At 41.5% G+C, this 27,894-nt stretch overlaps 1 protein-coding gene across 2 annotated transcripts; it reads left to right on the forward strand.

Moving 5' to 3' along the window:
* The first annotated feature begins 878 nt into the window (after positions 1-878).
* CUNHXorf56 (chromosome unknown CXorf56 homolog) lies at positions 879-27,880 on the forward strand. Of its 2 annotated transcripts, XM_036841241.1 has the most exons (7): positions 879-1,062; positions 3,739-3,856; positions 22,781-22,822; positions 24,748-24,886; positions 25,417-25,506; positions 26,107-26,199; positions 27,409-27,832. In XM_036841241.1, exons 1-7 carry the CDS (start codon positions 939-941, stop codon positions 27,469-27,471), a joined length of 669 nt encoding a protein of 222 aa, XP_036697136.1. In that variant the 5' UTR covers positions 879-938; the 3' UTR covers positions 27,472-27,832. The 2 variants fall into 2 exon arrangements, with proteins under 2 accessions (XP_036697136.1, XP_036697137.1); XM_036841242.1 differs by lacking the exon at positions 22,781-22,822 and having other exon boundaries at positions 905-1,062; positions 27,409-27,880.
* Positions 27,881-27,894: the final 14 nt, after the last annotated feature.

A 27,894-nucleotide genomic window follows, 5' to 3' on the forward strand; every position in this document is an offset into this window, starting at 1 on the left:
TGGCTGGGAAAGAGGTGGGGAGAGTGACTGCTAAGGGATATGGGATTTCTTTTGGGGATGATGAAAATATTAGGTAGTGGTGATAGTTGCAAAACTTTGTGAATGTACTAAAACCCACTGAATTATACACTTTAAAAGGGTGAATTATGGGACTTCCCTGGTAGCGCAGTTGTTAAGAATCCACCTGCCAATGCAGGGGACACGAGTTCGAGCCCTGGCCCGGGAAGGTCCCACATGCCACGGAGCAACTAAGCCCATGTGCCACAACTACTGAGCCTGCGCTCTAGAGCCCATGAGCCACAACTACTGAGCTCGCGCGCCACGACTACTGAAGCCCTCGTGCCTAGAGCCCATGTTCTGCAACAAAGAGAAGCCACTGCAGTGAGAAGCCCACGCACCGCAACAGAGTAGCCCCTCTAGCTGCTAAAGAAAGCCTGTGTGTAGCAACGAAAACCCAACACAGCCAAAAAATAAATTAATTTAAAAAAAAGGGTGAATTATGTTATGTGAATTAGATCTCAATTTTTAACATTCCTCTACTTCATTAGGTACTCATCCTGAATACAGCCAATCAAAATCATATTTAGAGGCACACCTAAAATCTGTATCATGCATATAAAGTGTAAATAGTTCTTTCTTATATCTAGTCATATATATGTATATATGCATATACATACGTATACGTGTATAGAAATATAAATGAATAATGTAAATTATTAAGAGTGTCCCAAGTAAAGCAGTCCCAGAGAACTTAGGTCAGGTTCTGGGAGACTCAGGGTGTCCCCATGCATCTTAGCCTAATGGTACGGCCGGGAAGCACACACGACTACTACGGACACGTGAGCAGCCTAGGTAGGGGAGAGCCGCGACGCGCGAGTGACGTCATTTCTGCGCGACTCTTACTTTTGCCTTTTGTTTTCCTGCTGCTGCTCTGAGCTATGCCTAAAGTAGTTTCCCGGTCCGTAGTCTGCTCCGACACCCGGGACCGGGAGGAGTATGACGACGGCGAGAAGCCCCTTCACGTCTACTACTGTTTATGCGGCCAGATGGTCCTGGTGCTGGGTGAGTAGTCTGCAAGGAGCGAAACTTCGGGTTCTCGAGGGCGCATTTCCTCTGGCTGTGATCTGGCAGCCGAGTCTATGCGAGGATTTCCTTCTCCATCAAAATCCTCCGTACCCATCCAGCCCCACTCCAGGGCAGCTTTTCGGTTTTCTGTTTAACCATGTGATTCTGTATCCAGACCTCTCTCAAAACTAAATTGCTCTTCCATAAAAAATATACTCACTCTCCTCCCGCTCTGCGTCTAGAAACTTTGTAACCTTTCTGCCGGATACAAGGATATTTTAACAGCTCTGATGTTACGTGAAAATAACCTCCTACCCGCATTGATCCTACATTCTCCTCCAGCTATAACCTCATTTCTTTGCTTCTTTTATAGCAAAACTTCTAAAAAGAATTACCTATATGGGCTGTCTCTGCATCCTCACTTCCCGTTCCTTCTTGCCCTCACTTCAAGCAGGCTTTCCTTCTCACCTCACCATCCAAATCATATTTGTCAAAGTTACTAACGAACGTGTTACCAGTTACAGTGGTCAATTATCAGTGCTCATGTAAATCCCCTCTCAGTGGCATTTGACAGATGATCACTCCATCCTTCTTGAAACCCTTCATTTGCATCCAAGACTCCACACTTTACTGATTTTTCTCCTACCTTGATTTTCCCCCTTCTCAGTGTCTGGCTCCTTTTTCTGTCTCAGACTTTTACGCATTGCACGGCCCTACGGCTCAGTCCTCTCATGTGTTCTCAATCTGTACTCACTCCTTAGGCGATCTCAACCATTCCCAAGCTTTAAATACCGTCTATATGCTGATGACTCCCAAATGTTCCTCTTTAACCTGCACCTCTTCTCAAACTCCAGCTGCCTACTCCGCGTCTCCATTTGGATGGCTAATGGACCTCTTAAAGAGACCGTGTTCTCACAACGTTGTAAATCAACTATACTTAAATACAATTTTTTAAAAATTAAAAAAAGAAAAGAGAGAGGGAGACCATGTTCAAAATTAACTTCATGATCTCCTACTTTCTGCTCTCCACTGTTCCTCTCAGACTTGCCTATCACAGTCAGTGGTACCACTCTTCACAGAGTATCTCAGAATCATTCTTGACTTCTTCATCCAGTCCATCAACAAATTCTGCAGGTGCTTCCTTGAAAATCTATCTAGAATCTACTTTTGACCACCTCCATTTCTCCAAGCCACCGCCATCCCTCACCTGGATTGCCACAGTAGTCTCTTGCTCACCACTCTTTGTCCCCAGAGTCCTGTTCCAAACCAGTGTTTTCCTGTAACGCCAAGAATAAGACCAAAGGCCATAACGAGACCCTGTGTGATCAGACCTCCAGCTATCTCTCAGATTTCATCTCCTAACACTCTTTCCCTTGCTCACTGCACTCCAGCTACAGTGGCCTTTTTGATTTTTCTCTGTCATGTCAAAATGTTCCTGCCTGCAGGGCCTTTGGGATTGGTATTTCTTCTGCCTCAAACCCTTTCCCCTCCATGCCCCCTTACTTCATTCAGGTCTCTGCTGAAATGTCACTTCCTTGGAGAACCCTTCCGTGACTACCTTATCTAAAATAGCACCCCTGTCACTCTTTCTCCTCTTACCGTGCCTGATTTTTCTGGGTAGCACTTATCACTATCTGGATCACTGTGCATCCTCTTAATATCCTGTCTAACTTTTTGTATTAGCACTTATCATTATCCAAGATCATGTTATATAATTATTAATTTGAAAATTTCTGCCTCCTCTGCTGGCCTGTAAACTTCATCAGGTCAGGGTCTTTGTCTGCCCGGTTCTTTGCTGAATCCTCAGCACAGTGTTCCAACTGTGTCTGGTACATAGAAGGCCCTCCCGTATTTACTGAGTAAATGAATTCCCTTTTGATCACTTAGAGATGGGTCTGAATTCTTGTTCTGCTTCCTGTTAAATGCGTGGCCGACCTCTTAGCCTTCCTAATCCTCAATTCCCTTACTTTTAAGCTAGGAATAGTAAATGTCTACTCCGGCAGGTCGTTGAGAAGAGTCACGAGCTGATGTGCAAACTGCCTCATGCTAACTCCCCTCTCCACCTCCTCCATGAATCTCCAATCACTCTGATCACTTGACTTCTCTGTCATCCTTTAGGTACTTAATTTGCATTGTATCAATTTTCCGTCTGCTTTATAACTGTACCTAATTTATTTCCTGTATGTTTTCATTGCTTTTGGATTAGGACTCCTCTAACTGGGATGGGTCATTCACATCCCATATATATAATAGCATACCCACTCTCTCCTTTCCGAAGCACTTATCCAACTTTTCCAATCGATGCCTTCCTCATAGGCATTCCAGGACGCTTGATCGTCTCTTCTCATTCTAATGCATTATAGCACAAGCCAAGTGTACCAGGATCAGTAATACTCATAGAAAACTTGAATTGCAGTGTGGGAAGGACTTTTGAGATAATATAATCAAGTAAGGAGAAAGAGCCCTAGAGAGGAAGTGATTAGCCAGAGCTGGGGCTAAAATCCAGGTCTCCTGACACCAAGTCATTTTTAGTTGGAACATTCAATAATAGGCTTCAATAAGCGTGATAATTATAGTAAAAATTACAGTGCTAAGGGCCCCACTGAAAGCTTCTGATTGCCTCAGGGTATTTTTCAGTGGCTCTCGTGACCAAATCTTTCTCCATTCCATCAGACTGTCAGTTGGAGAAATTGCCCATGAGGCCCCGGGATCGGTCCCGTGTGATTGATGCTGCCAAACACGCCCACAAGTTTTGTAACACAGAAGACGAGGAGACTATGTATCTTCGGAGGTAAGAGGTTGATGTTCTCTGTCTAGGATTTCCTGGTTGTCTTGGGGTCTAGTTCTGAGGAGTATGAATACCCCATCTAGTGTGGAACAGGTCATCCATTTGGGGCCCAATACTTTGACATTTGTGGTGGGTCTCTAACTTCTGTTAATGCAGCCATATCTTTATTGTGCTTTGTTGAAGTGGTGCTGAGATGTGATTCTGTTGCCATTTGATAGCTGTAATTTGGGGTTTTTGCAGGCAGAATGAGTTCATTCAACCTGTAATCTCCAGCACACCAGGTGCCGGGCACTGAGCTAGGGACTGGATCTGCAAAGATAAATAAGGCACTGTCCTTACCATTAAAGAGCTCATGGCTCAGTGAGGGAACAGATTACCTATAGTGATATGATAAAATACTGGTGTGGTGAACAGAAGCCTATGGGAAAACAGACAGCAGCAGATCATCTTGCCTGAATGGTGGTCAAGAAAGACACCAGAAGATGGTGGCATTTGTGTTTGGCCTTGAACTAGGATTTCACCAAGTAGATGGAGGAGCATTCCAGGTGGAGGGACTCTGGAAGCATTAAAAGCATCAAATATGGTGTGCCTGGGAAATTTAAGTAGTCCCTTGTGGCTAGAGCCTAAGTTACTTTACAGGAGGGGGTTCATGCATCCTGGGGTGAGGACAGAGTAGAATGCTAAAGTAGACAAGTTTGGACTTTATCTTTAGGCAATAGCCATCTTCTTTTTTTAAGTAGAGGAGTGACATGGTTAGATCTGTTTTAGATTTGGGAGTCCTTGGTGTATATGGGGAATTGAAACCTGGGAAGGGATACAATTACATGGAAAGTGTGTGGAGCAAGAAGAGACGATTGAAGGCATAATCCTGGGAAACACTGATGTTTGAAAAGCAGACAAAATAATTGGAACATAACCAGGAGAACCTGGTGATGTGGAAAACAGAAGAGGAGAGAATTTCAAGAAGTGAGGGAAGGGGGTGGTCATCAACAGGTGCCAGATGCCACAGAGAGGTCATCCTGCTCTAAGTCCATTCATTCATTCAGCAAATATTTCATTTATTGAGCTCCTACTGTGTACCAGGTACTGTACTAAAAGTCTGGGATATACTAGTATATTAGTTTGTTAGGGCTGCTATAACAGAGTACCATAAACTAGGTGGCTTAAAACAACAGAAATGAATTGTCTCACAGTTCTAGAGGCTGGAATCTGAGATTACTGTGTCGGTAGGGCCATGCTCTCTCTGAAGGTTCTAGGGGAGGAGCCTTCCTTGCCCCTTCCTAGCTTCTGGTGTTTGCCGGCAGTCCTTGACATTTCTTGACTTGTAGATGCATCACTCTAGTCTCTGTCTGCAACATTGTATGGCTTTTCCCCTGTGTTTCTGTCTCTGTTTCTTCTCTTCTTATAAGGACGCCAGTTATATTAAATTAAGGGAACATTCTGCTCATCTCTGTGACCTCATCTTAACTAGTTATATCTGCAATGACCCTCTTTTCAAATAAGGTCACACTCTGAGGTTCCTGGAAGGACATAACTTTTTAAGGGACACTATCCAAACCAGTACAACCAGTAAACAAGCAAAGAACCTTGCCCGTACAGAGCTTATATTCTAGTGTTGAACCAGAAAAAGCTACAGGCTGACATCTAGCTATGTTTATTTAAGAAACCAAACTGTTATCAGCCCACGCTAATGAAAACAGTTAGAAACTATTGCTAGGCGACATTCAGTACCAAATCAGGCACCACTGTGACAACTGGGCTTCTAGAATTATGTAGTTGAAGAGAAAATTGCTTATATACAGGATACAAGTGGGGACACAGATTATAAAACATATGAAATTCACAAAGGAAGGCCCTCCAGGTAACATTGGGGAAGTCCTCCGTTGTGGTATATAGGAAGGTTTATAAATAACATGCCCTATCTAAAGCTAATCCATTCTCTTGTGCTTTTTCTCCCTCTGTTAACCTTTATTTAGGTTTCTGATTTTGAAAATTCTCAACTGACTGTCTTTAGGATTGCTAAAATATTTATTACATGTATCATAATTATATATAACAGTTCTAGATAATATGTATTAAATGTATATATATTAGTTAATACAGAAAGTAATCTAACAGCACAACTAGGCCACAGGCTCCTATGGCACTATAAGGCAGATGCCCTCACCTGTAGGCCAGAAAACTGGGAGGCCCCAGGCTGAAGTGGCAACCCTGGGATCCAGTCGGCCTGATCCTGGAAGTGAGCCAGCTTTGGGCCCAGCCTTAGTGCCGGGTATTGCACAGGCCAGTGGCCTCTGGCCCAGTGACTCTGTTGGGCCACAGAGCTCTCAGAGTTTACCCACAAGGCATGGTAGACTTCCCCCTTGGTTGACATAGTTCCTGCTCTAATCATGAACAGTCTTTCCAAGGGCCCACTTTAGCATGCTCCTTTCTTAGCAGGGGTGAAATTTCAGTCTGATCTTACCCCTCCTGTTCTTTAGCCAGATGAGTGTGGGAGCCCCAGTTACTGAAAATATGGCAGTCTGCCTAATGCATGCCCTGGAGCCTGTCACTTTCCACCTCCAAGTCTTCCATTCTAAAGTACCTCTCCTTTGACTCTGTTGTTCCCTGCTACCTTCCCTCCCTCATCCATTGCTTCCCCAGTTGCCCATCCAGTGGGTGCTTTTCTATCTGGATCTTTGTTGACCATGCCTCCCTTGATGCTGTCTCCTTCCTTGACTTCTGTGAAACTACTCTTGTGATTCTCCTTCTACTTCTTTGGCTTTCTCAGTCTTCTGGATTCTTCTTCCTGCCCCTTAAATGTTGGCATTCCCCAGGGTTCTGACCTTGATTTTATCCCCTCTCTCTCTATACTCTCCTTGGCCATTCTCACCACCTCTCATGGCATCAGTTACGCTTATATGCTGATGACTCACAAAATCTAGATCTGCCTCCGTGTCTCTCTTGTGCCCAGAACTGTATATCTAACTACCTATTCTACCTCTTCACCTGATGTTTTACCTCAGATACAGCATGACTAAAGCCAAACTCATTTCTCTAACTTGGGAAAGTCCCACAGATTGGTTCACTCAGCACCACTCCAACACTCTTCTGTTTTTCCTGCCTATATACCAGTGTCTGTAAAGATAGGGTACATATTCCAGCTTCTCCCCACTCCAAAAACCCCCTAAGATTCTGAAGGTGACTTAGCTTTTGCCAAGTAAAATGGACAGAAGTAGAAGTTGTTGGGTGGGGCTTCCAAGGAAAGTCCTTTTTACTCTTCTCATTCCTTCCTGCTTTTTGGAAAACGGGCGTGATAATTGGAGCACCAGCAGCCATCCTGGGACTGGAAAGGGAAGGCCACAAGGATTGCAGAGTTTTTGCCATGCTATCCTTGAGTCTCAACCATTACCAGGAACCGCCTTCCTCTACACTTATTGTACGTGAGAAGAAACTCTTGTGTTGAAGCCACTGCAGTCAGGTCTCTGAAGGTGTCAGCTAAACACAATTCCTTCTTTTTCCTCCTCCTACGATGACATCACCATTCACGCAGTGGCCCGGGGCAGAAATCTGGGAGCCAGTCCTGTCTTTGTCTCATCCATCCCTGCCCCCCACCATCCCCTGCACACATCCAGTCACTCACCATGTACTGTCGATTCTACCTTCTAGTCTGTCTTGTGGCTGCCTCCTCCTGTTCAGCCCTGCCACACTGCCATCATTCTGGTACCCAGCATCACTTGCTTGGGCTATCGAAGTGTCCTCTTACCTCCCCCCACCCCCCGCTCTCCTCCAGTCTATCGTCTACTGCCTGAATGATCCCACATGCACGTTATGTCAGTTTCCTCCTTCAAATCTTTCAGTGACTCTTCATCACCTACAGCAGTGCCTTTCAAACGTTTTTAAACAATGAATCCTTTCTTCAAATGAAATTTTTACCAGAAGTATAAATAAGCAAGAAGCTTCTCTGATTGGGGAAGAGTTGAGCCCAACCCATTAAGGACTTCTCCCCTTTCTCCTATCCGATTTCATTTAGGGATCATTGTGGAGTGCAATTTAAAAGATCCTGGCTAGCAGGATAAAATCCAAGTCTGAAGGCTGTCTATGATCTGGCCCTAGCCTACCTGTTCATCCTCATCTCCTGGTATTCCTATGGTTTTTTTTTGTTGTTGTTGTTTGTTTTTTTGAACAGCAAGCATTGATCATCTCATATAGTTTCTGTGGGTCAGGAATTTAAGAACAGCTTAGCTGGATGGTTCTCATCTCTCATGAGGCTGTGGTTAAGAGGTCGACCATGGGTGCAGTCATTTGAAGTCTTAATTAGGGCTGGAGGTTCCACTTCCAAGGTGGTTCACTCACATGGTTGGCAGCTGAGTGCTAACTGTTGGGAAGAAGCATTAGTTCTTTAGAACAAGGATCTTCCATAGGGCTGCTTGAGTATCCTCGTGACATGGCAGCTGGCTTCCCACAGTGTGAGTAATCCAAGAGAGAGCGAGTTGGAAGCTATAATGTCTTTTATGACCAAGACTCAGAAGTTACACACCATCATTTCTTCAATGTCTTATTGGTGTCACAGGTCAGCTCTGTTCATTGTGGGAGGGCATTATACAAGGATTATTGACATTATTATGTCAATACCAGGGGGCGAGAATCATTGGGGCCATCTTAGATGCTGCTACCACAACCAGGGAGAATGTTTTATTTTGTCTTTGGCCTTTCCTATCTCACATATTCCTAGAGATTAAGGACAAGAAAGAAAATCAAGGTCCATTAAGTCCAAATATCTAGCTCATATTAATCACTTCTTTATAATTGTACCACTTAAAACCCTTGTCTTATTTGTATTAGAGCCTCAATATCTCAGGAAGATGAACTTTTTTTCTTTTTTGGCTGTGCCATGCGGCTTGCGGCATCTTAGTTCCCCGACCAGGGATTGAGCCCGTGCCCTCTGCAGTGGAAGCATGGAGTCCCAACCACTGGACTGCCATCTTTCATTTAGTGTATTTTCAAGGCTCATCCATGTGTAGAATGACTCAATAAATCGTTCTTTTTTGGCTGCGTTGGGTCTTCGTTGCTGCGCGTGGGCTTTCTCTAGTTGCAGCCAGTGGGGGCTACTCTTCGTTGCGGTGTGCGTGCTTCTCATTGCGGTGGCTTCTCTTGTTGCAGAGCATAGGCTCTAGGCTCGTGGGCTCAGTAGTTGTGACACACGGGCTTAGTTGCTTCACGGCATGTGGGATCTTCCTGGACCAGGGCTCGAACCCGTGTCCCCTGCATTGGCAGGCAGATTCTTAACCACTGCGCCACTAGGGAAGTCCTGTGTTTTTTTTTTTTTTTTTTTTTTTTAAATTTATTTATTTATTTATGGCTGTGTTGGGTCTTTGTTTCTCTGTGAGGGCTTTCTCTAGTTGCGGCAAGTGGGGGCCACTCTTCATCGCGGTGCGTGGGCCTCTCACTATCACGGCCTCTCTTGTTGCCGAGCACAGGCTCCAGACACGCAGGCTCAGTAGCTGTGGCTCACGGGCCCAGTTGCTCCGCGGCATGTGGGATCTTCCCAGACCAGGGCTCGAACCCATGTCCCCTGCATTGGCAGGCGGATTCTCAACAACTGCACCACCAGGGAAGCCCCTTTTGTTTTTTTTAAACTAACTTTTTAAAGTATTATGGCTAATGCTGCTGTAAACATTTGTGTACAAGTTTTTGTGTGAACATGCTTTTGGTTCTCATGGGTGGATATGTATGAGTTGCTGGATCATATGGTAACTCTGTGTTTAACCTTTTGAGGACCTGGAAGAGTGGTTTCAAAAGCAGTTGCACCATTTTACATTCTTGCCAGTAGTGTATGAGGGTTCCTGTTTCTCCACATCCTTGCCAATAATTGTTATTGTCTGCCTTTTTGATATAGCTATCCTAGTGTGTATGAGATGGTATCATTGTGGTTTTGATTTGCATTTCCCTGATGGCTAATGATGTTGAGCTTTTCACGTCCTTATTGGTCATTTATGTATCTTCTTTGGAGAAATGTCTAGTCAAATTCTTTGTCCATTTTTGGGCTTCCCTGGTGGCACAGTGGTTAAGAACCTGCCTGCCAATGCAGGGGACATGGGTTCGAGCCCTGGTCCGGGAAGATCCCACATGCCGCAGAACAACTAAGCCCATGCACCACAACTACTGAGCCTGCGCTCTAGAGCCCGCGAGCCACAACTGCTGAGCCCACGTGCCACAGCTACTGAAGCCCGCGCGCCTAGAGCCCATGCTCCGCAACAAGGGAAGCCACTGCAATGAGAAGCCCGCGCACTGCAATGAAGAGTAGGCCCCACTTGCCGCAACTAGAGAAAGCCCACGCACAGCTACAAAGACCCAACACAGCCAAAAATAAATAAATAGAATAAATAAATTAAAAAAAAATTCTTTGTCCGTTTTTTAAATGGAGTATTTGTGTTTTTTATTGTTGTAAGAATTTTTTATTATGGATACTAGTCCCTTATCAGATATATGATTTACAAATATTTTTTCCCATTCTGTGGGTTGCCTTTTCACTTTCTTGATGGTATTCCTGGTTTTCATTTTAATTGTCCCATTTATCTATTTTTTCTTTGATTGCTTGTGCTGTAGGTGTCATATTTTTAAAACCATTGCCTGATCTAAGGTCTTGAAGATTTATACTTATGTATTCTAACAGTTTTATAGGTTTGGTTGTTACCTTTTTTTTTTTTTGCTGCACCTTGGTATGTGGGATCTTAGTTCCCTGACCAGGGATCGAACCCACACCCCCTGCACTGGAAGCGCAGAGTCTTAACCATTGGACCACCAGGGAAGTCCCAGTTCTTACCTTTAAGTCTTTCATCCATTTTGAGTTAATTTTTAAATTTTTTGTTTATTTATTTTTTGGCCATGCCACACAGCTTCTGGGATCTTAGTTCCCTGACCAGGGATCAAACCTGGGCCCCCTGCAGTGGAAAAATGCAGAGTCCTAACCACTGGACCAACAGGGAACTCCCCATTTTGAGTTAATTTTTGTACATAGTGTGAGGTAGGGATCTAAATTAATCCTTTTGTGTGTGGATATCCAGTTATCCTGGTACTATTTATTGAAAGACTATTCTTTCCCCCATTGAATGGTCTTGGCACCACTGAAAATAAATTAACCATATATGTATCGGTTTATTGTGGACTCTCAGTTCTGTTCCATTGACCTATATGTCTGTCCTTATGCCAGTACCACCCTGTCTTGATTACTGTGGCTTTGTATTAAGTTTTGAAATTGTGTGTGAGTCCGCCAACTTTGTTCTTCTTCAAGACTGTTTTGTCTATTCTGGATTCCTTACAATTCCATGTGAATTTTAGGATCAGCTTGTCAATTTCTGCAAAAAAGCCAGCTGGGATTTTGATAGGGATTGTGTTGAAGTTGTAGATTCATTTGGAAAGTATTGCCATCTTAACAATATTAAGTCTTCAATCCATGAACATGAAGTGTCATTCCATTTACTTAGGTCTTTAATTTCTTTCAGCGATGTTTTGTAGTTTTCAGTGCACAAGTTATGCACTTCCTTTGTTAAATTTATTCCTAAGTATTTTATTCTTTTTGATGCTATTGTAACTGGACTTGTTTTCTTAACTTCGTTTTTGGATTGTTCATTTCTAGTGTATAAGACTACCATTAATTTGTGAATATCGATCTTATATCCTGCAGCTTTGCTAAACTTGTTTATTAGTCCTAATAGTGTGTGTGTGTGTGTGTGTGTATGCTTTAGGGTTTCTATGTATAAGATTATATCATCTGCAAATAGAGATGGTTTTACTTTTTCCCTTCCAATCTGGATGCTTTTTATTTTTTTTTCTTGCCGAATTGCCCTGGCTAGAACTTCCAGTACAGTGTTGAATAGAAGTGTTGAGAGGATATCCTTGTCTTCTTCCTGATCTTAGAGGGAAAGGTTTCAGTTTTTCACCATTAAATATGATGTTAGTTTATGTGGCTTAGTAGATGTGAATTTTTCATAGATGCCCCTTTTAAGGTAGAGGAAGTTCCCTTCTATTTCTAGTGTATTGAAGGGGCTTTGAATTTTGTCAGATGCTTTTTTTTTTTTTTTTAAATTTATTTATTTTTTATTTATTTATGGCTGTGTTGGGTCTTCGTTTCTGTGCGAGGGCTTTCCCCAGTTGCGGCGAGCGGGGACCACTCTTCATCGCGGTGCGCGGGCCTCTCACTATCGCGGCCTCTCTTGTTGCGGAGCACAGGCTCCAGACGCGCAGGCTCAGTAGTTGTGGCTCACGGGCCCAGTTGCTCTGCGGCATGTGGGATCTTCCCAGACCAGGGCTCGAACCCGTGTCCCCTGCATTGGCAGGCAGATTCTCAACCACTGCGCCACCAGGGAAGCCCTGTCAGATGCTTTTTATGCATCTGCTAAGATGATCATGTGTGTTTTCTCTTTTATTCTATTATTATAGTGTATCGCATTGATTGATCTTTTTTTGTATGTTGCACCCATCTTGCATTCCTGGGATAAATTCCACTTGGCCATGTGGTGTAAACCTTCTTTATATGTTGCTTGATTCAGTTTTGCCTGTATTTTTTTAAAATTTTATTTATTTATTTTATTTTTGGCTGCGTTGGGTCTTCGTTGCTGTGTGCAGGCTTTCTCTAGTTGCGTCAAGTGGGGGCTACTCTTCGTTGCGGTGCACGGGCTTCTCATTGCGGTGGCTTCTCTTGTTGCGGAGCACAGGCTGTAGGCGTGCAGGCTCAGTAGTTGTGGCACATGGGCTCAGTAGTTGTGGCTCGCGGGCTTAGTTGCTCTGCGGCATGTGGTATCTTCCCGGACCAGGGCTCGAACATGTGTCCCCTGCATTGGCAGGCGGATTCTTAACCACTGCGCCACCAGGGAAGCCCCTGTATTTATTTTTTGTTTTGAGGATTTTTGTCTGTATATTCTTAAACAATATTGATCTCTAGTTTGTTGTTTTTGTTGTTCTTGTGATATCTTTGGCTGGTATTGAGGTAATACTGCCCTCATAGGATGAGTTGGGAAGTGTTTCTTCCTCTTTTGAAGTTTGTGAAGCATTGGTATTAATTCTTCTTTGAACTTTTGGTAGAATTCCCCAGTGAAGCCACTGGTCCTGGACTTTTCATTGTGCAAAGTTTTTTGATTACTAATTCAATCTCTTTATGCTTGTTGTAGTCTATTCACATTTTCTATTTCTTTTCCAGTGAGTTTTGGTAGTTTGTGTTATTCTATCATTCTAGGAATTTGTCCTTTTCATCTAGGTTATCTAGTTTGTTGGTACATAGTTGTTCATAGTATAATCTTAGAATCTTTTTTATGTCTGTAAGATCAGTAGTACTCCCTTGATTTTTTTAGGTCCCAAGAACATTAGACTATTTGTAATTCTGTGAATATGCTGTACTGTTTTGCCTTTTGCACATAGTTCTCCCTCTGCCTGAAATACTGTTTTCTATCAGGACTGTTGACTTAAACATCACACCTGCATGAAGCCTTCCATGACTGACTCAGACGGACTTGGTGCTCCCACCTCTGTGTTCCCATTACACTGTATACATTCCTCCATTTAAGAACTTACCTCCATGGTTATAATTTTCCTCACTAAACTGAAATTCGTATAAGAATTCATTTAGTCAGTATTTATTGCAGTATTATGCTTAGCTCTGGGGATAGTGTGTGAGACAGGCATGGTCTCCACTGACCTCTGATCTCATGGACCTTGCAGTCTAGTGGGATGACAGAAAAATAAAGTAATTATGATTATGGTAAGTCATATGAATGAAACAAAGGGCTCATACAGAATCACATGAAAACCTCTTCGAAAAGGTGTTCAGGGAACGCCTCTATGTCTAGGTGATAGTTGAACTGAGACCAAAAAAGATGAGAATGCGACAGGCTTGGCAAAGTGGTGAGAAGAGCATTCCGTGCAGAGAGAAGAGTGTGTGTGAAAGTTCAGAAGTGGGAAAGCACTTGTTTGTTCCAAGAACAAAAGAAGGCTGGTGCGAGAGTGCACAGTGAGGTAGGGAGGGAATGTAGGAGATGAGGCTGGGCCCCATTCTCTGCTCAGTCAGTGCCTAGAAGGCCATGGTAAGGAGTTTGCATTTTATTCTAGCTGTCTTGGGAAGCCACTCTTGCCTCTATTTAGATAATGATTTAGAGTGAGATGGTAATGGAAGAAAGTTCTAGAATAAGCGATCAGAATTTTTATTTTAGATATGAATTTAGAGTGGAGAAGGCCTAACTATCATACACACGATTGATTTGACCACACAGAAATCTAAAATTTCCACGGGGGGAAACAGTCAAAGACAAATGTCAAACTGGGGAAGAAATATTTGCAAGGCCCCTTAATGTTTGCAAGTCTCCATAATATAAAATAAAAAGACAACGCAATACACCAAAAATATGAACTGACAGTTCACAGAAAAGAAAATACAAATGCCTCTTAAATATATGAAAAGATGCCTGACTTCGCTGTTTAAAAAAAGAAATGCAAATTATGAGATCACATTTTTCACGTGCCAGATTGGCAATAATACATTTTAATAACATACTGTGTCGGTGAGACTGTAAGGAAACAGGAAGTCTCACATTGGTGGTGGGGGTATAAATTGCTTCAACTTCTCTAGAGAGTGATTTGGCTGTATCTATCAGAATTTAAAGTGGATACACTCTACGAGTTTATCCAGCAGGTAAAAGACATTTTGCTTCATCCATACAAATGGATGGAATGTGGCCCTTAAAGAGAATGAAGCAACTCTTTATCAGTTGATGGGGAAGGATCACATATATTTTTTGAGCAAGATTTTTAAGTGTGACAGAAAGATAGACAAGATGAAAAGGCAGAGGGCTATGTACCAGATGAAGGAACAAGATAAAACCCTAGAAAAACAACTAAATGAAATGGAGATAGGCAATCTTCCAGAAAGAGAATTCAGAAAGATGATAGTGAAGATGATCCAGGACCTCGGAAAAAGAATGGAGGTAAAGACCGAGAAGATGCAAGAAATATTTAACAAAGACCTAGAAGAATTAAAGAACAAACAAACAGAGATGAACATACAGTAACTGAAATGAAAAATACACTAGAAGGAATCAACAGCAGAATAACTGAGGCAGAAGAACGGATAAGTGACCTGGAAGACAGAATGGTGGAATTCACTGCTGAGGAACAGAATAAAGAAACAAAGAATGAAAAGAAATGAAGACAGCCTAAGAGACCTCTGGGACAACATTAAACGCAACAACACTCGCATTATAGGGGTCCCAGAAGGAGAAGAGAGAGAGAAAGGACCCGAGAAGATATTTGAAGGGATTATAGTCAAAAACTTCCCTAACATGGGAAAGGAAATAGCCACCCAAGTCCAGGAAGCTCAGAGAGTCCCATACAGGATAAACCCAAGGAGAAACACGCCGAGACGCATAGTAATCAAATTGGCAAAAATTAAAGACAAAGAAAAATTATTGAAAGCAGCAAGGGAAAAAAGACAAATAACATACAAGGGAACTCCCATAAGGTTAACAGCTGATTTCTCAGCAGAAACTCTACAAGCCAGAAGGGAGTGGCATGATATACTTAAAGTGATGAAAGGGAAGAACGTGCAACCAAGATTACTCTACTCGGCAAGGATCTCATTCAGATTCCATGGAGAAATCAAAAGCTTCACAGACAAGCAAAAGCTAAGAGAATTCAGCACCACCAAACCAGGTCTACAACAAATGCTAAAGGAACTTCTCTAAGTGGGAAACACAAGAGAAGAAAAGGACCTACAAAAACAAACCCAAAACAATTAAGAAAATGGTAATAGGAACATACATATTGATAACTACCTTAAACGTGAATAGATTAAATGCTCCAACCAAAAGACACAGGCTTGCAGAAAGGATACAAAAACAAGACCCATATATATGCTGTCTACAAGAGCCCCACTTCAGACCTAGGGACACATAGAGACTGAACGTGAGGGGATGGAAAAAGATATTCCATGCAAATGGAAATCAAAAGAAAGCTGGAGTAGCAATACTCATATCAGATAAAATAGACTTTAAAATAAAGAATGTTACAAGAGACAAGGAAGGACACTATATAATGAACAAGGGATCAATCCAAGAAGAAGGTATAACAATTATAAATATATATGCACCCAACACAGGAGCACCTCAATACATAAGACAACTGCTAACAGCTCTAAAAGAGGAAATTGACAGTAACACAATAATAGTGGGGGACTTTAATACCTCACTTACACCAATGGACAGATCATCCAAACAGAAAAGTAATAAGGAAACACAAGCTTTAAATGGCACAATAGACCAGATAGATTTAATTGGTATTTATAGGACATTCCATCCAAAAACAGCAGATTACACTTTCTTCTCAAGTGTGCACGGAACATTCTCCAGGATAGATCACATCTTGGGTCACAAATCAAGCCTCAGTAAATTTAAGAAAATTGAAATCATATAAAGCATCTTTTCTGACCACAATGCTATGAGATTAGAAATGAATTACAGGGAAAAAAACGTAAAAAACACAAACACATGGAGGCTAAGCAATACGTTACTAAATAACCAAGAGATCACTGAAGAAATCAAAGAGGAAATCATAAACTACCTAGAGACAAATGACAATGAAAACACGAAGATCCAAAACCTATGGGATGCAGCCAAAGCAGTTCTAAGAGGGAAGTTTATAGCTATACAAGCCTACCTCAAGAAACAAGAAAAATCTCAAGTAAACAATCTAACCTTACACCTAAAGGAACTAGAGAAAGAAGAACAAACAAAACCCAAAGTTGGCAGAAGGAAAGAAATCATAAAGATCAGAGCAGAAATAAATGGAATAGAAACAAAGAAAACAGTAGCAAAGATCAATAAAACTAAAAGCTGGTTCTTTGAGAAGATAAACAAAATGGATAAACCATTAGCCAGACTCATCAAGAAAAAGAGAGAGAGGACTCAAATCAATAAAATTAGAAATGAAAAAGGAGAAGTTACAACAGACACTGCAGAAATACAAAGCATCCTAAGAGACTACTACAAGCAACTCTATGCCAATAAAATGGACAACCTGGAAGAAATGGACAAATTCTTAGAAAGGTATAACCTTCCAAGACTGAACCAGGAAGAAATAGAAAATATGAACAGACCAATCACAAGTAATGAAATTGGAACTGTGATAAAAAATCTTCCAACAAACAAAAGTCCAGGACCAGATGGCTTCACAGGTGAAATCTATCAAACATTTAGAGAAGGGCTAACACCCATCCTTCTCAAACTCTTCCAAAAAATTGCAGAGGAAGGAACACTCCCAAACTCCCTTCTATGAGGCCACCATCACCCTGATACCAAAACCAGACAAAGATACTACAAAAAAAGAAAATTACAGACCAATATCACTGATGAATATACATGCAAAAATCCTCAACAAAATACTACCAAACAGAATCCAACAACACATTAATAGGATCATACACCATGATCAAGTGGGATTTATCTCAGGGATGCAAGGATTCTTCAATATACGCAAAACAATCAATGTGATACACCATATTAACAAATTGAAGAATAAAAACCGTATGATCATCTCAATAGATGCAGAAAAAGCTTTTGACAAAATTCAACACCCATTTATGATAAAAACTCCCCAGAAAGTGGGCATAGAGGGAACCTACCTCAACATCATAAAGGCCGTATATGACAAACCCACAGCAAGCATCATTCTCAATGGTGAAAAACTGAAAGCATTTCCTCTAAGATCAGGAATGAGACAAGGATGTCCACTCTCACCACTGTGATTCAACATAGTTTTGGAAGTCCTAACCACGGCAATCAGAGAAGAAAAAGAAATAAAAAGAATACAGATCGGAAAAGAAGAAGTAAAACTGTCACTGTTTGCAGATGACATACTATACATAGAGAATCCTAAAGATGCCACCAGAAACCTACTAGAGCTAATCAACGAATTTGGTAAGGTTGCTGGATACAAAATTAATGCACAGAAATCTCTTCCATTCCTATACACTAATGATGAAAAATCTGAACGAGAAATTAAGGAAACACTCCCATTTACCATTGCAACAAAAAGAATAAAATACCTAGGAATAAACCTACCTAGGGAGACAAAAGACCTCTATGCAGAAAACTATAAGACACTGTTGAAAGAAATTAAAGATGATACTAACAGATGGAGAGATATACCATGTTCTTGTATTGGAAGAATCAATATTGTGGAAATGACTATACTACCCAAAGCAATCTACAGATTCAATGCAATTCCTATCAAATTACCAATGGCATTTTTTACAGAACTAGAACAAAAAATCTTAAAATTTGTATGGAGACACAAAAGACCCCGAATAGCCAATGCAGTCTTGAGGGAAAAAAACGGAGCTGGAGGAGTCAGACTCGCTGACTTCAGACTATACTACAAAGCTACAGTCATCAAGAAAATATGGTACTGGCACAAAAACAGACATATAGATCAATGGAACAGGATAGAAAGCCCAGAGATAAACCCACGCACCTATGGTCAACTAATCTATGACAAAGGAGGCAAGGATATACAATGGAGAAAAGACAGCCTCTTCAATAAGTGGTGCTTGGAAAACTGGACAGGGACATGTAAAAGTGTGAAATTAGAACACTCCCTAACACCATACCCAAAAATAAACTCAAAATGGATTAGAGACCTAAATGTAAGACCGGGCACTATAAAACTCTTAGAGGAAAACATAGGAAGAACACTCTTTGACATAAATCACAGCAAGATCTTTTTTGACCCACCTCCTGGAGTAATGGAAATAAAAACAAAAATAAACATATGGGACCTAATGAAACTTCAAAGCTTTTGCACAGTGAAGGAAACCATAAACAAGACGAAAAGACAACCCTCAGCATGGGAGAAAATATCATCTGCAAACAGTGACAGCTTTACTTCTTCTTTTCCGATTTGGATTCCTTTTATTTCTTTTTCTTCTCTGATTGCTGTGGCTAAAACTTCCAAAACTATGTTGAATAATACTGGTGAGAGTGGGCAGCCTTGTCTTGTTCCTGATCTTAGTGGAAATGGTTTCAGTTTTTCACCATTGAGGACGATGTTGGCTGTGGGTTTGTCATATATAGCCTTTATTATGTTGAGGAAAGTTCCCTCTATGCCTACTTTCTGCAGGGCTTTTATCATAAATGGGTGTTGAATTTTGTCGAAAGCTTTCTCTGCATCTATTGAGATGATCATATGGTTTTTCTCCTTCAATTTGTTAATATGGTGTATCACGTTATACATAGAGAATCCTAAAGATGCTACCAGAAAACTACTAGAGCTAATCAATGAATTTGGTAAAGTAGCAGGATGCAAAATTAATGCACAGAAATCTCTTGCATTCCTATACACTAATGATGAAAAATCTGAAAGTGAAATTAAGGAAACACTCGCATTTACCATTGCAACAAAAAGAATAAAATATCTAGGAATAAACCTACCTAAGGAGACAAAAGACCTGTATGCAGAAAATTATAAGACACTGACGAAAGAAATTAAAGATGATACAAATAGATGGAGAGATATACCATGTTCTTGGATTGGGAGAATCAACATTGTGAAAATGACTCTACTACCCAAAGCAATCTACAGATTCAATGCAATCCCTATCAAACTACCACTGGCATTTTTCACAGAACTAGAACAAAAAATTTCACAATTTGTATGGAAACACAAAAGACCCCGAAGAGCCAAAGCAATCTTGAGAACGAAAAATGGAGCTGGAGGAATCAGGCTCCCTGACTTCAGACTATACTACAAAGCTACAGTCATCAGGAGAGTATGGTACTGGCACAAAAACAGAAATATAGATCAATGGAACAGGATAGAAAGCCCAGAGATAAACCCACGCACATATGGTCACCTTATCTTTGATAAAGGAGGCAAGCATATACAGTGGAGAAAAGACAGCCTCTTCAATAAGTGGTGCTGGGAAAACTGGACAGGTACATGTAATAAAAGTATGAAATTAGAACACTCCCTTACACCATACACAAAAATAAACTCAAAATGGATTAAAGGCCTAAATGTAAGGCCAGACACTATCAAACTCTTAGAGGAAAACATAGGCAGAACACTCTATGACATAAATCACAGCAAGATCCTTTTTGACCCAGCTCCTAGAGAAATGGAAATAAAAACAAAAATAAACAAATGCGACCTAATGAAACTTAAAAGCTTTTGCACAGCAAAGGAAACCACAAACAAGACCAAAAGACAACCCTCAGAATGGGAGAAAATATTTGCAAATGAAGCAACTGACAAAGGATTAATCTCCAAAATTTACAAGCAGCTCATGCAGCTCAATAACAAAAAAACAAACAACCCAATCCAAAAATGGGCAGAAGACTTAAATAGACATTTCTCCAAAGAAGATATACAGATTGCCAACAAACACATGAAAGAAAGCCATAAAAAGAAACGAAATTGAGTTATTTGTAGTGAGGTGGATGGAGTTAGAGTCTGTCATACAGAGTGAAGTAAGTCAGAAAGAGTAAAATAAATACAGTATGCTAACACATATATATGGAATCTAAAGAAAAAAAAAGGTCATGAAGAACCTAGCGGTACGGGGAATAAAGACAGAGACCTACTAGAGAATGGACTTGAGGATATGGGGAGGGGGAAGGGTAAGCTGGGACAAAGTGAGAGAGTGGCATGGACATATATACACTACCAAACGTAAAATAGATAGCTAGTGGGAAGCAACCGCATAGCACAGGGAGATCAGCTCGGTGCTTTGTGACCACCTAGAGGGGTGGGATAGGGAGGGTGGGAGGGAGGGAGATGCAAGAGTGAAGAGATATGGGAACATATGTATATGTATAACTGATTCACTTCGTTATAATGCAGAAACTAAAACACCATTGTAAAGCAATTATACTCCAATAAAGATGGTAAAAAAAAAAAGAATGGGAGAAAATATTTGCAGATGAATCAATGGACAAAGGATTAATCTCCAAAATACATAAACAGCTCATGCAGCTCAATATTAAAAAAGCAAACAACCCAATCCAAAAATGGGCAGAAGACCTAAATAGACATTTTTCCAAAGAAGACAGACAGATGGCCAAGCGGCACATGAAAAGCTGCTCAACATCGCTAATTGTTAGAGAAATGCAAAGCAAAACTACAATGAGGTATCACCTCACACCAGTTAGAATGGGTATCATCAGAAAATCTACAAACAACAAATGCTGGAGAGGGTGTGGAGAAAAGGGAACCCTCTTGCACTCTTGGTGGGAATGTAAATTGATACAGCCACTATGGAGAACAGTATGGAGGTTCCTTAAAAAACTAAAAATAGAATGACCATATGACCCATCAATCCCACTACTGGGCATATACCCAGAGAAAACCATAATTCAAAAAGACACATGCACCCCAATGTTCATTGCAGCACTATTTACAATAGCCAGGTCATGGAAGCAACCTAAATGCCCATCGACAGACGAATAGAGAAAGAAGATGTGGCACATATATACAATGGGATATTACTCAGCCATAAAAAGGAACGAAATTGGGTCATTTGTAGAGACGTGGATGCATCTAGAGACTGTCATACAGAGTGAAGTAAGTCAGAAAGAGAAAAACAAATATCGTATATTAACGCATATACGTGGAACCTAGAAAATGGTACAGATGAACCGGTTTGCAGAGCAGAAATTGAGACACAGAAGTAGAGAACAAACGTATGGACACCAAGGGGGGAAAGTGGCGGGGGGTGGTGGTGTGATGAATTGGGCGATTGGGATTGACATGTATACACTGATGTGTATAAAATTGATGACTAATAAGAACCTGCTGTATAAAAAGATAAATAAAATTAAGTTTAAAATAAAAATGATTTTTAAGTGAACAAAAAGGTAGAGAGTAGTGTAAGGTATGCTACATTTGTCTTAAAAGGAAGAGAAAAAAATATTTTCTTTATATGCCAAGAAGGATTCTTTGGTTGTATCATCGACTCTTTCTGGGAGGAACTGAGGAAACCGGAAACAGTATTTGCCTCTGGTGAAGAGAACTGGGTATGTGGAAGATGAGTAGGGAGGATATTTACCTTTCACATTATACTCTTTCATATACCATGTGCACATGTTACCTATTTTAAAAATCGAAACAGGAAGGGAAAGTGCAGAGACCGGTCAGGAAGCTGTGTCAATAGTCTGGGGCAGAGATACTGGTGCCGTGGGCTGAGATGGTGGCAGGAGGGTGGAGACAAGTAGACAGGTTCAAGACCTTTTTTGTAGATACAGTAAAATCCACAGGATTTGCTGACGAAGTAGGTTGTGGGAGATGAGGGAAAGAGAAGACAAAGATGAGTCCCAGGTTTCTGTTAAGCAACTGGATGGGTGGAAGAATCTTTATTTCCCAGTTGATTATCTAAGGCAGTGTTGCATGGACTCTTGAGCTTGACTGCCGGGGCTTGAATTCAACGTATTCTACTTCCTAACTCTATGACCTTGGGTGAACTATGTAACTGCTTTGTGCTTAGGCGCCCTCAACTGTAAAATGGGAATGATAACATGGCCTACCTCACAGGGTTGTTGTAAGGATCAAATGAGCTAGTACACATACAGTTTAGAACAGCCCCTGGTACATAATAAAAGCTATACCAGTGATCGCCACTCTTGTTATTGTTGTCATTGTTACTGTGACCCCAACTGCCGCCGTGACCACAGCTACTACCGCGCCTCCTCCTTTGTCAGGGAGGTGCCTGCCCCATTTTAGGGGCTCAGTAAGTGTTTGTGGAAGGAAGGAATGCTTTAAAATGAATACATGTGTAAATAAGCAGCTGAGCTATGAAAGGATAACTTTTGAAAAGCCCTTTTAGCATTTGAAGAAATGAGCTAGTGAGGTTGGTAGGTTATGAGATTTGTTCGTATCTTTTTTTTTTTTTAACTTCCATTTTCTGTGCAGGCCTGAAGGCATTGAACGACAGTACAGGAAGAAATGTGCAAAGTAAGTATTAACAGTGTGGGTTTCTCCGAGCATAAGCAAGTAGAGGCAATGATGTGTTAGGAAAAGGATCATTTGGAGACAATTCTCTGTTATATCTTTGTCCCTATAATCTTTCCTGCCTTCAAACTTCAATTATGCAAATACCAATATGCTTCTTAAAGAGATGCAACTGACCAAGTTACATCTCCGACCAGCTGGCCACAAAAATGGGTTTTTATTATTATTTTTTTTTATTTTATTTTTTTTAAAGATTTATTTATTTTATTGATTGATTGATTGCTATGTTGGGTCTTCGTTTCTGTGCTAGGGCTTTCTCTAGTTGCGGCAAGCGGGGGCTACTCTTCATCGCGGTGCACGGGCCTCTCACTATCGCGGCCTCTCTTGTTGCGGAACACAGGCTCCAGACGTGCAGGCTCAGTAGTTGTGGCCCACGGGCCCAGTTGCTCCGCGGCATGTGGGATCTTCCCAGACCAGGGCTCGAACCCATGTCCCCTGCATTAGCAGGCAGACTCTCAACCACTGCGCCACCAGGGAAGCCCAAAAATGGGTTTTTAAACATAGTATTATTTTTTCACTGAGGTGTAACTTATATATAATAAAATTTGCCCTTCCTAAGTGTACAGTTTGATGAGTGTTGACAAAAACATAGAGCCATGTAACATCACCACTCCTGTGACATAGACGTTTCCAGTGCTCCTTTGCAATCAGTCTCCTTCCTCACCCCTCCCCTCGCCAGCACTGATCTGCCTTCTGTTACCATGGTTTTACCTTTTCTAAAATGTGATGTAAATTCTACAGTATGTGTTCTACTACATACAATATGTATCTCTTCCATCTGGTTTCTTTCAAGTAGCATGATGCTTTGGGGGTTCATTTGAGTTGTTATGTGTATCAGTAATTTGTTCCTCTTTATCACTGAGTAGTAGTCATGGCACCACAGTTTGTTTAACCATTGACCTGTTGAAGGGCATTTGAGTTGTTAATGGCTTTGGCTATTATAAATAAAGCTGCTATGAACATTCTAGTATAAATCTTTTGGGAATATGTGTTTTCTCTTGGAGTGGAATTGTTGGGTCATATGGTAAATGTAACATAGTGTAATTTTTTTTTTGATATTTATTATTTATTTATTTTGGTTGCACCGGGTCTTAGTTGTGGCAGGCAGGCTCCTTAGTTGTGGCACACGGGCTCCTTAGTTGTGCCATGCAAACTCTTAGTTGCAGCCTGCATGTGGGATCTAGTTCCCTGATCAGGGATTGAACCTGGGCCCCCTGCATTAGGAGTGCAGAGTCTTAACCACTGCGCCACCAGGGAAATCCCAACATAGTGTAATTTAATACAAACTTATTTATAAACTCTGTCATAGGACTACAGACCCAAGAACTTTAGAGACTATTATTTAAAGATATATATGATTTCCAGCTTTAGGCTGTTAACAGTGAGAATATTAAACTATAATAAGTTTAATCTTGTTGATGAATTACAGTTCAATTTTGGCTCTCAGAAGACTCAGACTAGAATTAAAGCACGGAAATGGCTAAGAAGGCATTTTAGTTTACAGCCACATTAGATTTGTTAGACTACTTTAATCATATCTTATGGGTATGGGTCTACTTCACTTGGCTGAAGAAGTATAATAGAAGTGACCAACCAGGACTTCCCTGGTGGTGCAGTGGTTAAGAATCCGCCTGCCAATGCAGGGGACACGGATTCGAGCCCTGGTCTGGGAAGATCCCACATGCCCAGCCGTAGAAGCCCAGCCATCAGTGATTCTTATCAAGTTGTTTTGGGAAACACTGGGAAGAGCTAATCATCAGTTTATGCCACGAACACAAATATTCCCAGAGTCTAAGCACGCTTTGTGAAGCACCGTTTTGGGGATTTGGATTCTGAGGCCTCCTTGAGATTCACTCTGCTGTTTGCAGGTGCGGGCTGCCACTCTTCTACCAGTCCCAACCGAAGAATGCTCCTGTGACCTTCATTGTGGATGGAGCAGTAGTCAAGTTTGGTCAGGGTTTTGGGAAGACGAACATATATACTCAGAAACAAGAGCCTCCTAAGAAGGTAATTATCACTGAAGGAGACAGATGGGTTAATATAGCTACAGATTTAGCCCTAAAATTTTAAATAAGATTATGGTGCATGAGAAACTGCCCTTTATGGGTGCTCTCTTTATTAAGAGAATGCCATTTTTGTGTATGAGCAGATGCTACAAAATTGTAACACCTATTATGTGTTCTCTTTTCTTTCCTACATCTGCTCTATGAGTAAAGTTAGAAATTGTATGGTTTTTATTCACATTTACTTCCTTTGAAATTTCTTCTTTTTCCAACGTGAACAATTAAAATTGAATGAATAAGGCTAGTCTTTAAATATACTTTTAAAAACCCGTGATGGCAAATACTAGAAAAATATAATGCAGATTAAAAGATGGGCACTTTTAGATAGGCCAGCCTGTCCCAAGGAGGTCCCCTGCCCCCAGGAGCCAGGCTTGTACACTTGCACACACCCACTCACACATACACACTCACACACACACGACTCACAGAGCCTCTTGAGGTGAACTAGACTGATTCCTCTTCCTGCAACTCCAGGTGATGATGACGAAACGGACTAAAGACATGGGCAAGTTCAGCTCTGTCACTGTGTCTACTATTGATGAAGAGGAAGAGGAGATTGAGGCTGTAAGTGCTTCTGCTCTCGGGGGAATTGGAATGGGGGGCGGGGGGAGGGGACTCTCGAGCCAGAGCATCGAGTAACAGAATAACTAGAAACTTCACTCGTAGATCTTGCTCTGCTACTAAGGAACGCTGTGATACCGGGCTGGTTCCTGTTTCCCTGGATCTCAGGGACATCTCTGTAAGATAAGGAGCAGGGAGTTGGACTAGATCAGTCATTTTTTTCATACTGTTTTTTGAGATGCCTTAGGGGGCAAATCCCTCCTCATCCCTCTTCAGTTGAAAAACTACTGGGCTCAGCAATTTCAAGTCCCTTCCAGTCCAGCTCTGATGGTGTGGGAGTCTGTCCTTAGCAAGAGCAGCAATTACCTTTATGGTATTTCAGTATAATGATGTTTACAGAGAGATGTTATCTGTTATTTAAACGTGGTTTCGGTTGAAACCTGACTCTCCCGGATTATGGAAAAGCTGAAGAGTTGAAAGGGAGCAGAGTCTTGCCATTTCAGTAATAATTTCATAATTTGAGGTGTATAAACTTCTCCCGAGGTCTCTGTTGCTCCTCTTTGGTGAGACTGCTGGCCTAAGGGTGCTTCTTTCTTCCCTCAGAGAGAAGTTGCTGACTCGTATGCGCAGAATGCCAAGGTGATTGAAAAGCAGCTGGAGCGCAAAGGCATGAGCAAGAGGCGGCTGCAGGAGCTGGTGAGTGGCGGGGGCGGGGGGTGGCAGGCGCTGGGCTGGACTGTTTGGGTTCCTCGGTCTGAAAGACCCTCCGGCAGGCACGGGAATCCTTTCGGAAGTCTGTCGGGGGTTATGGTGTGGCTGGCTGCCAGGTGTCTAACCGTGGGCCGTGGCTGTCAGTACATACCCTACTCTGGGACAGTGACCACAGGATCCAGGCCCCAGATGATAGTTCTTGTTAGCCAACCCTAACGAGAATGATAAGTTAATCTGCTACTTGTGGTCCGAGGTCAGGAGTTCAAGATCGGGGCTCATGGGTGCTCTCCCAGGGTATGAGGCATACAGTGGGGCTACATTGGGGCGCCAGGATTGGGGCTGGTCGCTGCTTCTTAAAGCACTGCTTCCACCACCACTGTCTGCACTATTCCTGGGCTCTTTATGGAGCACGCACGTCTGTATGTGATGGTGCCTATGTTTCTGTTTTCCTGATAATAAGTTACTTATGATATTTCTTTCAACTCAGACATCCCAGCATTGGTGCCTCATCGAAAAGTATACCAGTCTATTCTACTGACTGTAGAGCAGTTTTTGGTGACAGAGGTAGTGGGTCTTGAGAGCTGCTTTACCTTGCCATAGTGATCTAGAGCAGTGCTTATCAGATTTTCTGAGGTGAAGGACCAGTGCTTGCTTCTTGTTTTAAAATTTGTCAAGAGTAGATTTGTAATTTATAAAATGCAATAAAAATGAATTTGCCTGAATTCTTCTTACGAGGTTATTTTACTTTATTATTCCTCTGTCAAATTGCTATAAAAGTTTCTAAATGCTTACTCTCAATTTTTGTGGGTATCTTCATGGACCGCACAACTTTAAGTAGCACTGTTCTAGAACAGTGTTCTTCCTCCTGTTCTGCCACAAATAGGATACTGATATGTCATGATATTGATTCCTCCAGTCCTTCAGGGGTCCTGGAGCTGTGGGATCCCTACACTGATAGACCACAGCCCTGTGTGTTTACCCCATTTTACCATACAGATATTATTATCTTCAATGTGTGTCATAACATCAGAAAGGTTGGAAAGCAGTTGCTAGAGTTTCATCACAATTTTAGAAACACGGTTCTAGTTGTATACTAAATGAGCATGAGGGGATAGTGTTGGGGCAGTTAGAATAAGGCAGGAAAATCAGAATTTCATGTCATGTATCAGGACGTATACTTTTCTTCCTTTCCAGGCTGAACTGGAAGCCAAGAAAGCGAAAATGAAGGGAACCTTGATTGACAACCAGTTCAAATGATCAGGACCTTTCTGTGAACCCAGACTGGAGACAGGCATTGAGATCAGGAAGAAAAAGAGCGTTTTCTTGACTACATGGACTGGTTCCTACCTTTATGCCCCAGCAGAAGGCTTTACGTGGCTTACCAGTGATTCTCCTACATTCGGTGAGGTCTTTGAGTCCATCTGACCTGCTTTCTAGAGATGGATTTTTCTCAATCTTTCTGAGTATAGGTCTTCTGTACTATTTTTTGGCCATTTGAAGTAAACTTCTTCATCTGTGTAGAAGCTCTGTGAATAGATCAGTGCTTCAGTGTGTCTAGTTTCTAAAGGAGCTATTCTTATTCCTTCTTCAAAGTTAATAAAATGTTTAAAGATTTTTGAAAAAAATATGATGTCATAGAAAAAAGTAACACGAATTACATTTAATGTTACAGCAAGCCAG

The sequence above is a fragment of the Balaenoptera musculus genome, unplaced genomic scaffold (assembly GCF_009873245.2).
Source record: "Balaenoptera musculus isolate JJ_BM4_2016_0621 unplaced genomic scaffold, mBalMus1.pri.v3 scaffold_140_arrow_ctg1, whole genome shotgun sequence".
NCBI classification, from domain to species: domain Eukaryota; kingdom Metazoa; phylum Chordata; class Mammalia; order Artiodactyla; family Balaenopteridae; genus Balaenoptera; species Balaenoptera musculus.